General features: G+C 42.5%; 1 protein-coding gene across 1 annotated transcript in view; it reads left to right on the top strand.

Annotated features, from left to right (window-relative positions):
- Nucleotides 1-15926, top strand: part of Lamc2 (laminin subunit gamma 2) — a 63899-nt gene that overhangs the window by 5456 nt on the left and 42517 nt on the right. The window contains exon 2 of the mRNA XM_027417363.2: nt 14894-15082. Coding sequence (XP_027273164.1) covers nt 14894-15082 — 189 coding nt within the window. The remainder of the gene's footprint in view (nt 1-14893; nt 15083-15926) is intronic.

The raw sequence follows: 15926 nt of genomic DNA on the forward strand, positions 1-15926 counted from the left end.
AGAAACAAACAAACAAACTAAAAAACCAAACCAAACAAAAATAAACCTTCACATATCCCTTTTTAGTCATAAGAAGGGATTATGGACACTTTAAAAGATATTTTATTTATTTATTTGTGTGTGTGTATGAGAGAGAGAGAGAGAGAGAGAGAGAGAGAGAGAGAGAGAGAGAGAGAAAATAAGATCACACATGTCTGTGTGGAGTCTAAAAGAGGGTGTCTGATCTCCTGGAGCTAGAGTTACAGGTATTTGTGGTCCACCAGATGTGAGTGTTGGAACCCAGGTCCTCTGGAAAGAGCATCAAGTGTTTTTAACCACCAAGCTATCTCACCACCTCTTATTTCTCATTCTTGCTATATATATTCTTGTATATTAATTTCAGTGGCTGGAGAGATGGAACAGGGGTTAAGAGCAGAAGTTGTTCTTCTAGATGACCTGAGTTCAGTTTCTAGCACCATGTCAGGTTGCTTACATCTGCCTGTGAGTCTTGCTTCAAGGGATCTGATGCCCTCTTCTGGCCTTTGAGGACACCTGCACACACGGGGCATACATACACATACACAATTTTTAAATTTTATGTGTACGGATGTTTTGTCTGTGTGTATGTCTGTGCAACACATGAGTACCTGTTATCCTTTGTTCAATTCTGTTGTTCAGTACTCAAAGCAGCTTGGAGTTAACCAAGTGGCTTTGTTAAAAAAATAAATAAATAAAGACTGACAGTGTAGTTCAGTTGATAGAGCACTTGTTTGGCACATGCAAGGTTTGAGATTCAAATGTCTAGGTGATAGTCAAGGGGTGGTAACAAGCCTTTTTTATTCCCCCTCCTCTCTTCCTCCTCTCCTTCTTTCCATCGACGTTTTGAATCTGTATGTGTATAATTGTGTCTAGAGGTGTTTTCCCCCCTCTGGCTGCTACAGGCTATTAAAGGCTTTCATGGATGAACCAGTTACATGGCTAGAACATTGACCTAGTAAGTGTTAAACAGATGGCCGTTTCCAGTCACTACCCACATTGGTTTCCCAATGTGAAAATATCCCGTTTCATTTCAGCCCAATCTTCTCTCCCGTAACAATGGATCCAGTGGCAAGCCCATCCTCTGCTCTTGCCTCATCCAGGAAGCAGTACCATGGTAGGACTTTTTGCCTGCTGAGCTCTTTGGGGACCTAAGGCAAAGTCACAGCTCATGTGACTAAGATGCAGTAGTCCTATACCTTCACCCACTGAGGTATAGGACATGGTAGCACCCTTTCTTTTGGCCACCAGCCTGCTCCCAAATAAAGACAGAGACTTATTATTACATATGAATGCTTGGCCTTATCTTATGTTTGTCCCACTAGCTCTTATAACTTAATTTAACCTGTTTCTCTTCATCTACATTTTGCCTCAGGGCTTTTACCCTTCTTTCATTCTGGATGGCTTACTTTTACTGCTTCCTCCTTGTCTCCCTCTCTGGCAGCTGCCTGGCTGGCTGGACCCAGGAGTCTCCCTCTCTTCCTCTCTTGTTCTCTCTTCCCTCCTCCTTGAGCCTAGATTCCTCCTCCTACTTATTCTTTCTGCCTGCCTATCCCTCCTCTGCCTAGTTATTGGCTGTTCAGTTTTTTATTAGACCAGTTAGGTGCCTTAGACAGGCAAAGTAAAATAGCAACACATCTTTACGTAATTAAACAAATCAGCAAAAACAAATGTAAAACATCTTTACATAGTTAAACAGTGCAGCATGAACAGATACAACACACCTTTACATAGTTAAATGGTCTGCAACATAAACAAATGTAGTACAGCTTAACATAGTTAAAGTAATATTCCCCAACGGGACACTTTGCTTATGCCACCTGCTGGGAGTTTTTATGGTCCATTTTCTTGGGATATTTGTTACTTCCCTTGGTGGGTGTATAGATGTAGTTGGGCAACTAAACACCCATTAATTCATTCTTTTGACTTCAAGCAATACAATATTTTTCAAATAAGATTTTTACAGAAAGCCATCTTACAAATGCACTTCATGAAAATTTTCCAAACATTGTAAATGCACAATAATTACAGTCATTCTTTTGCTAAAACTCGGAAGTATAATAGTGCATAGTAGAGACGTACTTATTTAAGTGTGTATGCAGAGGGATGTAGTGTGATAGCCAGAAACTGTAGCTGACATTTATGTTTGAAACTTATTGCTCATAAAAACAATAAGGGATTTGGGAGAAGTATTTGCCTGCCTGGGCTCTGGTATCCCCCACCCTCCCCACCCCTCCTCACCCAGGTGAGAGCTCCAGGTCATCAGGCTGAGTCATCTGCAAGCCACACGCATGATTGCCAGCCTAGGTTGTGATAATATGTATAGCGAACTGATAGTGCTGATAGTGAAAGTAGGTATCTTCTTTTATCTCTGTCCTGCTTCCCACAGTGGCCTCACCCACACTGCATGGGCAGCATGTGGAGTAATAGTTTTGGCTATGCTGACTTAAAAAAAGAGAGAGAGAGAGAAAAATGGAATTCAATGGAAGGACTCTTAGTGAGGGAAATACCCTTATTCTAATTGTGTTATTCTTTAAAAGGATTAAACTGGAATAGACATTCATACACTAAGCCATAAAGTTCAAGACACATTTGAATCATGAAATATTCATACTTTATTTACTGAAATTGAGGATCGTTTTAAGATGTCAGGAAGAGACGTCTCATGGAGGAGATTTTAAAACTAGCAAGTCTTTATGAACATCCCATAGTCACACATAGCATGGGAGAAAATATTTTCATCTTAAATAGTTCAGATTTGAAGGCTGATTTATTTTTTCCAGACAGGATCAAAGATTCTAATAAGGTTGATACCAAGTAACAGCTGCTGGGTGTATTTAACTTTGTGTTTCTTAAGGATTTTATGATTCCAGTATTTGTAAAAACAAATTTAAGAACACGTTAGAAGAGATTCCTATTGCAAAGACAGCTTTGATCATTGTTGTTATACTTCAAGCAGCCCTCGGCAGGTGTTTTTAAAAGGAGCATATGTTCTTTACTTCATCCTTAGTCACCAAGTCAGTCCAGGTGAACTTCTTGCTGCTGGACCTCATGGTAGAACTCACCTCATGGTAGGTGAGTTCACGGAGATGGGGGGTAACCTTCTGCTGAGTATGAAGGAGTTGCTAGTTCACAGGAGACCAGTCCTTTGACTCAGAAGTAGGGCATGGTGTCCAAAAGGATAAATTAACATCTAACTTTTAGTGTAATTTCTTTGAACAAAGGGAACAGCTATTTGAGATTTTCTTGCCTTAATTCACTACTCCCCATGATGGTTTCCCTTTACAAACAAGAATTATAAGAAGCAGAGGAAAGAAAGATATCAACTAAATCATGTAAGTCAGGCTGCTGAAGCCCCACAAACCCAGCTCCTCAGGAGGGTGAGGCTGAAGGACCACAATTTTAAAGCCAACTTGGGCTATAGAGCGAGTTCAAGATTACTCTGGGTCATGTGTGTGATCTTGTTAAAACAAAAGAATGAATGAGAGGACTGAGGTTAGCACAGGGATAGACCTAGCTCTCTAGGCTCAGACCTTAGTATGATAGATAGATAGATAGATACATACATACATGATATATATAAATAGTACATACATATATACACATATATACATGATAGATAAATAGATACATACTTGCATATATATATATATATACATACATGATAGATACATATATGATATATAGACAAATAGATACACATATATACATACATGATAGATAGATACATAGTTACATATATACATACATAATACATACATATATGATATATAGATAAATAGATAATACGTGTATATATATACATGCATAATAGATAAATAGATACATACTTATATATACACATACATGATAGATAGATAGATAGATAGATAGATAGATAGATAGATAGATATGGTTATTTGGTGGTATTATGTGATACTGGGCCAAAAAGAAATAGGATAAGAGGGCTGGAGAGATATCTCAGTGGTTAAGAGCACTAGCTGTTCTTCTAGAGGACCCAGGTTCAATTCCCACATGGCAGCTCATAACTACTGCTCATAACTCCAGTTCCAAGGGATCTGACACCCTCACACAGACATACATGCAGGCAAAATACCAATGCACATAAAATAAAAAATAATTAAAAAAAAGAAATAGGATGAGATCATGTTCATCCTTACAGGCAGTGTGAAGGAATTCCAATGTATAATCTTAAAAGAAAATAATGGCACTAGAGAGCTTTAAACAGAAAGGAGCTGAGAAAATTTATATTCTGGCAAGATTTTCTGGCTGCTGAGTGAGTGGTGGGAAGAGGGACAAGCTTCATGGAGTCGGTCAGAAAGCTGTATCAATTCTGATTTGCTCAGGGTTGGATCTAGATTGTCCATAGTGGAGACAGACTTGGGTAGACTTGAGCTGTTTGGTGTGGAGCAGACTAGTGGAGGCTGAGGAAGTTGTCTCTGAGGCTTTGCAGTTGGCTTCCAGCCAGCTGACTTGAAGCAGTGAGGTTTTGCAGTAATTTGCTTGCTTATTTGTTGTTTTGAGACAGGGTATCACTGTGTAGCCCAGGTTGGCTCCTTAAACTCTAGTTCCACCAGCCTCAGCCTGTCAAGTATGGGCATTTATAGGTATCTGCCACCAGCCTTGGTTTATGAGTTTATTGTTAAATGGGTTTCATTCAAAGATGTAACCAGTTGGAGAAGTGGCGAGGAGTTGGGGGTGAGGTTTGGCTAGGGAACTGTGTTGGAATGGTAACCTCTACTGTGGTTATGAAATGGGATGGTCAGGAAAGAGTTATGGAGGGAGGCGTCCACATGGCTCAGCACTGAGTCTTGAGGAACCAACATTTGGAGTTGGGGAAAGGTGCGATTCAAAAAGGCTTGGTTGTGGAGATCAAGTGCCAGGATGAAACGTGGTAGTATTACCTCACACTGCCCAAGAAGGTTTGAAAAAAGCAGGGGGAGGATTTGGTGTCTCACAAAGGGAACCCAGAAGGCAGCAGAGGAGGCAGAAGGCAGGCCCCTTTCCCTAAATAAGGAAGACAACTCAGTGTCAACCTTAAACATTCCTACTTGGATCCAGTCATGGGAGGTTACTGTAACTTAAGCAGAACTGTACCCAGCAGCTGAAATGGCAGCAGGAGCAGCGAGGCTCGCATTGGCTAGCACATGCTGTCAGGTTCAAACTTGCTGCTTGGATGCCTAGCTCCTGAGGTAGTACTGCTTACATGGCAGGCTGCCCCATCGGGGCCTGTGGAGCTCATGCCCCCAGCCTGCTGCACTCCTCTGCCTCTCCTCCACACAGCCCTTGGCTTGCTGCCTACCAGTGGCTCCTGTCTCACAGGCCAGGGAGAGATGGTAAGCCTGGGACAGAGATAGCTCCTCTGGTGTTAGAGGCAACCTGCCAGAAAGTTCCAGGCCTTCCTTTAATTGAAAATATCTTCCTCCCTAGAGTCTTTGCTCATCTCACTGTGGAGTTTTTGTGTTGAAACATTAGCTATTCTGTATGAATATCATACAGAAGCCACACAGATGTGTATTGTATTGGGAATTTCTGTGCAGTTCCTGGGGTGCAACCTAGGGGTCTTCATGTGCACACTAGTAGACTCTGTTACATCCCCAGCCCTACATTTTGGGAAATGTCAAAGTGCATTCTTGAACTTCTGGGAGAATTCTGAGGTTCAGGTTTTTATTTGGCTTTTCTTTTTTTATCCTATTTACTTATCTATTTATTTGGTGTGTGTGTGTGTGTGTGTGTGTGTGTGTATGCCATGGTGAGCATGTAGAGAGGTCAGAGGACAACTTGTAGGAGGTGTTTTTTTTTTCTTTCCACCATGTGGATTCTGTGAATTGAACTCAGGTCTTCAGACTTACCAGCAAGCTCCCTTACCCACTGAGCCATCGCCACCCTGAATGGCTTTTCTTAGAGTCAGACTGCCTTCGTTATATCTTACCCTCCTCTTCCTTCTTCTTCTTTTTCTGCTTTCTTCCTTCTCTCTGTCCATCCATCCATCCATCCATCCATCCATCCATCCATCCATCCATCCATCCATCCCATCTAAGCAACAGTGGTGCCAAGCACTGAACCAGGTACCCTTGTAATGGAGAAGAGAGAAATTCTGGAGATGAAGGGGTAATGCACACAGATATGATGTTTGGAAGGAAGTGGTGAGCTCTGTGATCCTGTGATGATGAACAATTGCTTCCGGCATCCAGAGAGAAGTCATTGCAGGTTTGAGCAGGGAAGTGCATAGTCTGGTATAAGTTTCCTAGAGCAACCTGCCGGAGTTGTAGAAATGGTAAACCCAAAGGCCAGAGGTAGCAAAAAGTTTAGTATTCTGGAATTCATGCAAGGATCTAGATGTTGAGACCCAGGGAACAAGGGAAAGAGAGTTAAAAGAGGGGCTGACATGGGATAAATATACAGGGCTTTCAATGGGGTTTCCGTGTTTTTATTTTGTTATTGCCTTCAAGGCATTAGCATGCTCAATGTTCACCCGCTGTCCTGAGGTGGAAATTAAATTGCCCTGTTGAAAAGCTGGGTGTATAGATGATTTGTTTTTGTAGGGTTTTGGTGTTTGTTGGTCTGGGGCAGATTCTGCCATGTAGAGGAGACTCACCTCCAAACCATGGCATCCTCCTGCCACAGCCTCCTGATTATCAGAATTACAGGTACGTGTCCACCGCACACCTGGCTCAGAGCTTACTTTTAAGTTTAGCTCAATAGATGGGCTCTTTGTAACACTGATGATCATAGGTACTGAAAGCTGCTTGTTCAAGGTGATATTTTCTTGTGGGAAGTTTAAAAAGAGTACTGACTGGATGAACCAGTGCCCCAATGCTGATATTCCACAGCCTTGCCCCAAGTACAGCCCTAGGAAACATTTTCAGTTTCCTTTCATTCTCCTAAGTCTATGGCTTGGAAACAGCCTTTGCCCCTTGGCTTCCTGTCTTAACTTGTCAGAAGCCATGTTTAGTGAGGGGTGGGAGTGCTGGGAACAGCCCAGAGGGATTCCAGGCTCTGGGCTCCATTGTTTAAAGAGGGTTTCCAGTTCCTTTGATCTGTTCTCCTGATGAGTGTGGGTGGTAGTAGGCGGACCAGCCTGTGTCTGGCTGCCTGGCGGTCTCGTAAGAAGCACCTTGAGGGTCAGCGACCGAGCTATTACAGTTATCACTATAATATACACTTAAGCAGCACACAACACCGTCAGACACAAGTGCCACCCACGTTTTACTAGACTTACAGAAATATGTGAAAATCTTTGTAAAATGATTCCAGTTCTGAAGTGTTTATTTAGGGCTGGAGGTGAACTTGATGAATTGCATTCCTTTATCTGTGGGGAGAACCTGGCCGGCTGTCAAGAGCTGGAGTGAGGGGGATGGAGAAGCAGGTGAAATTTGAAGAGGTGTTTCTGGCTTGGAAAGAGTGTGGTGTGAATGAATACGCAAAGAAATGCCGACTGGGATGTAGCTACAGTGACCGTTCAGTTTCGAGTCCCATATCCAGGGTTCACGTGTTCTTTTCGTTTTCTGTTTTTTTTTCCTCACTAGTTTTTGTTTCTGTGTGTATGTGTGTGAGCCTGCACATGCCACAGCCCAAGCGTGCAAGTCAGAGGACAATGTATGGGAGTCAATTCTCTCCTTCCACAATGAGGGTTCCAAGGACTGAATTTGGGTTACCAGGCTTGAAGGCAAAGTGTTTTTTATCTGCTGAGCCATTTTGCCAACTCTGATTTTGTGTTTTCTGATGCAATGTTTCATATCTTTGTCTATCTATCTGCATGTATGCATGTATATATATTTAAATTGTGTGTGTTTGTACGCACATGCATATGTATACTTACAAGTATGTAGAGATCAGAAGACAATATTGTTCCTTGGGAGCTGTTTTGTGAGACAATCTCTCATTAGCTAAAGACTCACTGCTTAGGTTAGGCTGGCTGACCAGCTTTGCCTCCCTGGTTCTTGGGTTACAAGCATGTGCCAGCCTACCCATAATTCCATAATTTTAATGTGGGTTCTGGGGATCAAACTCAGGTCCTCATGATTGTGTAGCAAGCACTTTGCTGACTGAGCCATCTCTGCAGCCCCCATAATGATATCTTAATGCCAACTCCGAGACTCAGGCCTGCTCATAGGGAGACTAGAAAACAAGGGTAACATGATAAGTGTTTAATGAATATATACAAATTATATATGGACTCAGCATCATCTTTGAAAAAATATAATGTTGGTAGCTCTCTTATGAAATCTTGCTGGCTCGAGTATTGGTGTCCAAGCACCCAGTATAGTTTCCCTGTTAGATAATTGGTATTTATTAGATCATTGAAATAAAGCCAAGTATAGTGGCTCACAGTTGTAATCCCAGCACTAGGGAAACTGAGATGGAAGAATTTCCATAGCCAAGGCTGCAGTGAATTCTAGGCTAGCCTGGGACACACACACACACACACACACACACACACACACACACACACACACACGAAATAAATGAAGTAAGTGTGCATTTCCTTGGCTAAGAATACAAGAGGGAAAAGAAGAGCCAGTAAAACTACACTCTGTCAATGTGATGGGTCCTGGTGACACATACCTGAAATCCCAGCACTCGGGAGGCTGAGGCAGGAGGATGTCAACTTGGAAGCAAGCCTGGCTACACAGTGAGCTCCATTTCAAAACAAAACCAATAAAATCTACCAAAGAGGTACTTTGGAAAGAAAGGATTTACTGGAATGGGTAAAAGAAAATCTCTAGTCTGCAATAAAGTGATAGGAAATAGTTTGTTATGTTTTAATGTTTGTGGTAATTTACTAGAAAGCCATTGTACCCAGTAATAAATGGGCAGAGAACATAAGCCAAGCAAATATTAATTAAAAAATGAAACAGTAACTAGCATATAGCACTTTTCAACCCTCCCATCCTGCTCTGTTCTCCATCCCATTTTTGAATTTATTGATGTCTCCTTAATAAATATCACTACCCTTACGTACTCTCTCTGTGTTTGTCATCTGTCACCCAGACTCTCATGTAAGTTCTTCAGGGTGGGGGACATACACTGGCTTTGTTTGCTGCTGGATCCTGGAGCCTGAAATGGCCTGGTGTTATGAGAACCATAAAGATATATATATATTATATATATATATTTGGGTGGGTCTTCCCTACAGGGGTGCCACTTGTTATGAGAATCACAAAGATATAAATATTTATGTATATCAATTTATTAAAGGATGCTATGGGAAAACAGACTCACAGATACAGGACAAGAAGGTATAGCCAGTTGCAAAGTCCTTCCGTTCTTCCTAAGGGAGCCACATACTGCTTCATGCTCCCTGACCCATTCTTCACAAACCAAAAGAGAGCATGACCTCTGCCTCTCTCCTTTTAAGAGATCACATCCACAGACAAGAAGCCACGCCTTAAGACCGGTACCCCAAAGCTATTGGTGGAATGAATTCCCACAACAGCCTGACACATATTAGATGCTCAGTGTGTATTTGTTCAGAGTGGATAAATGAAAGGACTGTTGGTAAATGGCCTGCTGCTGACTCGGGATGCCCAAGACTTGCCTTAACTTGCATGATCATCACTTGCATGTGTCTCCAGGCCTCCCAATGAAAGCTAGCTGGTATCTTTGTATTGTTTGAAGCTAGGTTAAAGTTTGGAAGGACAGCAACAAATTTGAAAAATGAAAGTGGAGAAAAATTTCCAGACATAAAATCAAACACGTGTAAACATAAGGGAAGGAAAAAAATATAATAATAAAGATGTTTTTAAAATTTCCTCTTATTTCAAAATCTATTATGGGCTTGTATTTAGGTCTGTTTATTTAAGTGGATTGAGCTAAGGTGGACTCCCAGGGAGAACAATAGGGAAGAGTGACGCTAAATTTGTATTTTTAATACATATGCAGACACATGGGGATAGATGGAGCTCTTTAAATGGTGGAAACGCAGACGACTGTCTCCAGGAGTGGTGCTAGGGTCAGGAGTTGAAATCAAAGCTCAAACAGAACTGCACAAGAAATTTTATTTAAAGCAAAGCAGTAGAAAAGGCCAGAAGACACAGCAAGGAGCACCGAGCCACATGAGTGAAGACACTCACGCCCCGATTATTGTTCAAAGTTGCCTTCTGGAGTTCAAAAGAAGGAGGAATTTAGTTACTACGGGTGTGGCATAGGCAGTTTTCTATTTTGATTGATTAGGTCATATAATCATTTTCTATTGTGCTTGTCCTTTCTCATAATGTGTCTGATTTTAATCATATGTATGACCAATATGCATAGGATGGTAACTAAGGTTTTTCCCTGAAAATGCACTTTAGGACACAGTTTGCCTTATTGTGTATGCATCAAAACCCAGCTCAGGCTGGATCAGTCCTTCCATTTCTCAGACGTACATTCATTGGGAATAGAGAATATACCCGGATAGAAGCTGCCAGAGTCTGATGGCTGTTAGAGAAAGAGAAGCATCTTATTGTCCAGAGAAGGATGTGCATGTAGGCTGATGCAGGTGGGGGGTGCAGGTGTGGGGGGCACCGGGGTAGCTGGGTACATTGTTCAAAGAGGGGTGTGTTTACATAGTATGTGCAGGTAAAGACTTGAGGCTGCCATGTGCATCATTAGAAGAAAGGGGTGTGCATAACCCAGCCAATCAGAGTCCCAGGTTACTAAGCTATTCCTTCCGCATGTCTACTTCACATCTAAAGCTAGCTAGCATTCTCTCTCTCTCTCTCTCTCTCTCTCTCTCTCTCTCTCTCTCTCTCTCTCTCAGAAATCTCATTCTGTAGCTCAGGTTGGCCTGGAACCATGTAGCCCAGGTTGGCCAAGAGCTCCCATTGGTCCTCCTCTCTCTGCTCCCCAAGTGTAGCAATTACAGGTGTGAACCACCACATTCAGCAGCGAGTTTCCTAAAATTCAAAAGAGCATCCATTTATTGGTTCATTCACAAATACTGAACAGCTGCTATGGGCCAGCTCCTAGCACTATGTGGTACCCTAGGACCTTAATTTTCCCTTTTCCTGTCTGTTGGAAATAAGCAAAAAACAGTACTTTACCTTTAACACAGTTTTGTTTCATAAAGAATACTTAGAAATATTTTTTGGCAAATGTTTAAAATTCAATAGATTTCCTACACAAACCCCAGATTTCTATTTTTTTTTTTTTAAGTATAAATGGAAACCCTGACTGTAGTCCTTCACCCTGCCTGGTTGCTGGCTGCTGTCCTCTGAAGGTGAATGCTACTTCCCCTTTGGTCCACTGGTACAGTCTCTCTACCTGTTAGCCTGTTTTTAGCCTGGGGGGGGGGTGCCTTGGGGCCACCAGTGAGCTCATGATGCTAGTTGGTAAGAAATGACCCCAGAATGAAAGAGATTCATACACACTGTACTATGTTCATTTTATTAAGCCCAGTTGCAAGAATATTCTAGAATTTAAAATATGAGGGTTTTATTTGTTTGTTTTGTTTTGTTTTCTCCTAGTTAGGCGAGTGAGTAATCATTGATTTTAGGGAGATCAGTCTAAGGAGAAAATTTGGAGGAAACCATGGTTCAAGTATAAACCAATGGCAGAAAAAAGTAATTCTATGCAAAAGAAACAGGAAGAGTTTTCCTCTCATTGTCTGTGTGTGAGTCCTTGAAGCCTCAAGCTGTATCAGTACAGTTCAGTGTAACCCTAACCAGGCCAGGTAACTCAGAGTCCTGCACGCAGGGCTATAGGAGCATCTTCACTAAATTCTCAAGCAATGCAGACCCTCAAGGCCAACACACTCCTCAGGTGAAGTCTGTCCGTGGGATGTGGTGAAGAATTCTATTATCCCAACACTTGGCAGATGGGAGCAGAAGGGTCAGGAGTGCAAGGTCATTTTCAGCTCAGATTGAGTTCTGAGACAGCCTGGGCTACATGAAACCCTGTCTCAAAAACAAGCAACAGTCTTCTCTGAATTAGAAAAGCAGAGTGAAGTTTTTGGTTGCTTAGAGACTGCTCCTAGGAGGCACGGGGCAGGAAGGCACTGGTTCATTGGATGGCATGGTGGAAGAGCCTTACAGGGAAGGCTGCCTGGTGTACATAAACGCGTGTGATGGGCATACCCATTCCTTGGTAGAAATTTCACAGTATGACAGCTGTGTGGTACTCTGCTAGAGATTTTAAAAATTAGTTTCACCAGCATTACTTGGGAAAGATCCAACTTGGCAATGGTTCTGTGGGAAAAAACAGAAAACAAACACCCCCGGCAGTTTTTAATTGGGAACAAATTCAGTATGATGTAAATTTAATGAAATGTTGGTTTGGTCCCTGGAATGAAGGTGTCTAGTATTAGGACAGGATTGTGTTATGAGTTGAGCCATTTAGGCCTTTAAGTACCATATTCAATTTTTGTCTTTTAAAATAAGGGAATTGAAAAGTGGGGTTTGGGCCAGGTGTGGTAACACATACATTTAATCCTATCACTTGGGAGGAAAAGGCAGGAGTATCTGAGTTCAAGGCCAGCCTGGTCTACTGAACAAGTTCCAGGACAGTCTGAGCTACACAGAGAAACACTGTCTCAAACAAAACAAAACAAAAAAAGGAGAAGGAAGAAAAGTGGGATTTGCTGCTCAAGGGATAGTCAAGAAGAATCTGGAAACCATGACAGAAATGATTGGCATGCCTAGAGGTGACAAGTCTCCATTTTAACCAGAGAGAAAGGAGATGCTCTGGCTCTTTGTATGCTCAGAGGCTCAACTAATACAGGCCTTTAAGAACAGTGTCTATTGAACCCCCCCCCCCCAAAAAAAAGAACAGTGTCTAAAGTTAATCTGTTAAATAAATAAATGAAAGTGTGAAGAGAGGTGTGTGTGTGTGTGTGTGTGTGTGTGTGTGTGTGTATGTTGCAAGATTAAGAGCTATTCCAGAAAAGGCCATAGGAATCTCTGCGCCAGACTAGAGTTTTGAGAAGGAGAAGGGATGAAGACAGAAACTTTGGAATCACACAGACAAGAGAGCAAATCCTGCCTTTGCCACTTAGCTATTTGTGTAACATAAGGCAAGTTGCATACTCCTCTAAGTGTTCATCTTCCCATCCCCTAAACAGAGAGGTTAGAACAATATTGTGAGAGTTAGCTGAGCTGATGGTTGTAAAGTCCCCGAAACAGAGCAGCTTGGGTGGCAAGATATCTCTGTAGATAAAGGTGATCGCTGCCAAGCCTGAGGACCTGAGTTTGATACCCGGGTCCCACATGGTAGAAGGAGAAGAAGTGATTCCCAAAAGTTGTCCTCTGTCCTTACATGCATTAGCATACGCACATAAAAGCATGAACACATACAATAGATATAATAAAATTTAAAATAAATGAAATGGAGTGGTTACATATTTAGGGAACCAATGTGATTGGTGGCAGTAGATTGTGGCTTCAGAGACGGGCCTGCACAGGACAGCTGCTCAGCACGTGGGACACCTTTGCTGGCTTTATGGCTATTACTCTGGTTAAATCCTAGTTCTGAACACTCCAGAAACAGCTTCACATGCTCAAAAGCTACATGGCCAGTGAAGACACTATGGAAAGGTTTGCCCTCAGACCCCAGCTCTTTATTGGGTCAAATGCCTTCACCTTTTAGTGTTGTTTTTCATCTGTTTCTTTTAAAAAGCTCATGCAAGGGCATTATTCAGATGGACCCTCTAAGGGGTGCCAGGGGACCAACCTGTTCTGCATTTGTAGGGTAGGAAACAAGATACAAAAGTCAAAGTGATTTTTAGTCCACTGGTAGAATGCTTGACTAATCTACACAGAGCCTTGGGATTGAGTCACAGCCACATACTCAGGAGGGAAAAGAAATTTGTTCAAAGAAATGTTTCAGTTCCTGTGATTTCAAGGCCCATCACTTTTTCTTGAAAACCATGTTTGAAAATGTTTTGGGTGTCTATGGCAGGTACGATGCCAGTTGTTCCTATGTGTTACTGGCTTGACTATTTACACCCCCCACAGATGGTTGGCTGCCATTATGTGATGGTTTTCGTTGACAACTGGCTTGTCAACATACAAGGGACATACAAGATACAAGGATGAAAATGAACTAGTCCATTGGACTGCCAGCTTCCTAATAATGATACAAAGATTCTTTTTAAAATTATAAAAGCTTGGCTTTAGCTTAGGCTTACTTCCAACTAGCTCTTAAAACTTAAATTAACCCGTTTATATTAACCTATGTTCTACCACATGGCTCATTACGTCTCCTCAGTATGGCTCATTCGACTTCCTCTGTGTCTGCCTGGTGAATCCTCCACCTCAGATTCTTTCCTAGAGTTCTTATCTCTGCCCGGAAGTCCCACCTATTCTCTTCTGCCTAGCTATTGGCCATTCAGCTCTTTATTAAACCTATCAGGAGGTGCCTTAGACAAATGAGGAAGGACATAGACATAGCTTCATACTGTGTGCAAAAACGATTACCCCAACAGTGCAGATGGCCAAATCAGCTGCTCAGCTGTGATGTCGTTGAGGGATAAATGTTGTATATCTTCAATAGTGGACATCGTGAGCTGCTAGAGAGTTGGATGAGAGTCCATGGCTGGAAGTTCTCTTTTTAGCTCGTTGACTTGCTCTGTTGGTTTACATAGTGATCAAGATGAATTCTCTCCAGATATTCAAACCATGAATTTTCATATAAAAACATTACCTAAGCTCTTTGGCTTCTCTTATGTAATTAGACAATTTGGTGACCCTGAATTCATGTTTCTCAGACAATGATCATCCCAGCACTGTGTAATTGCTGCTTCCTTTAGGTGAAACAAGAGTCCTCATTACCCTCCAATGACCCATGTCACCGAGTAGTTAAGTCCGCATGTAGTAGGCCCTGCATAATTGATAATAACCACCTGGGAGAATATCCTGATATTTTTGTTTCTGACTCTCTTCTCTTCCTTCTTCCCTAGTCTGTGATTGCAATGGGAAATCCCGACAGTGCATCTTTGATCAGGAGCTCCATCGACAGACAGGCAATGGGTTCCGCTGTCTCAACTGCAATGACAACACAGCTGGGGCTCATTGCGAGAGGTGCAGGGAGGGATTTTACCGGCATCGAGAAAGAGACCGCTGCCTACCCTGCAACTGCCACCCAAAAGGTAGGTGGGCAGAGGGCAAAGGAAGGAGAGAGAAGAGAGGGGAGGACAGAGAAAAGGAAGGGAAAGTGGAAGGAGTGGGGAGCAAGCAAGCCAAGAGGGAGATGCTGCACAACTGGGTCCCCACCAGACATTGGTCATATCAGCAATTTCTGCCTGCAAGGAAATGCTTCTCTAACATTGTGGGCAATGGGAGGAGCAGGGTCCCCAGTGCCAGCTAGTCTGAGTTCGAGTGTGGAGAGTCACATACTTAGTTTTCAGTAGTGAGAATTTAACACAGAGCCTTGTACGTGCTGGGCAGTGCTCTACTGCTGAGCTATACGCCCTTTAAATGTTTGTAATTTTGAGATAAGCCCTGAGTTGCCTAGGCTGGCCTCTCATTCTTGATCTTCCTGCTCAAGGAGTAGCCGGAATGACCGATAAATGCTACCACACCTGAGAGTCAAGTTGCTAACTTTTCTGTGACCAGGGACAAAGGAAGCTTGGTCTCTTTCAGTGACAGTTCTTCACATCCATCATTGCTTTGGCCAGGCTGTTGAGAAGAGTGATTAGCTGGGTGTGATGGCATTTGCCTGTAATCCTACACCTTGGGACACAGTAGCAGGAGGATCAGGAGTTCATGGTCATTCTCAGACACACAGAGAGTTGCCGAGGCTAGATGATACCCTGGGTCAAAAACCAAAAGAGAAGAAAAAGGCAGAGTGTAAGGACCTGTTTCTGTGGCTGTGCTAGGTGCTAGCAACAGAAAACTACAGAGAAAGACTAGAGCTGCTAAAGGTGCTGTTTGCAAGAGCAACCACCACATAGGAAGCTCCTAATTGGGGGAGAGGGGGGTTCCCAGAGGAGC

This window comes from Cricetulus griseus, chromosome 5 (assembly GCF_003668045.3).
Source record: "Cricetulus griseus strain 17A/GY chromosome 5, alternate assembly CriGri-PICRH-1.0, whole genome shotgun sequence".
Taxonomy (NCBI): domain Eukaryota; kingdom Metazoa; phylum Chordata; class Mammalia; order Rodentia; family Cricetidae; genus Cricetulus; species Cricetulus griseus.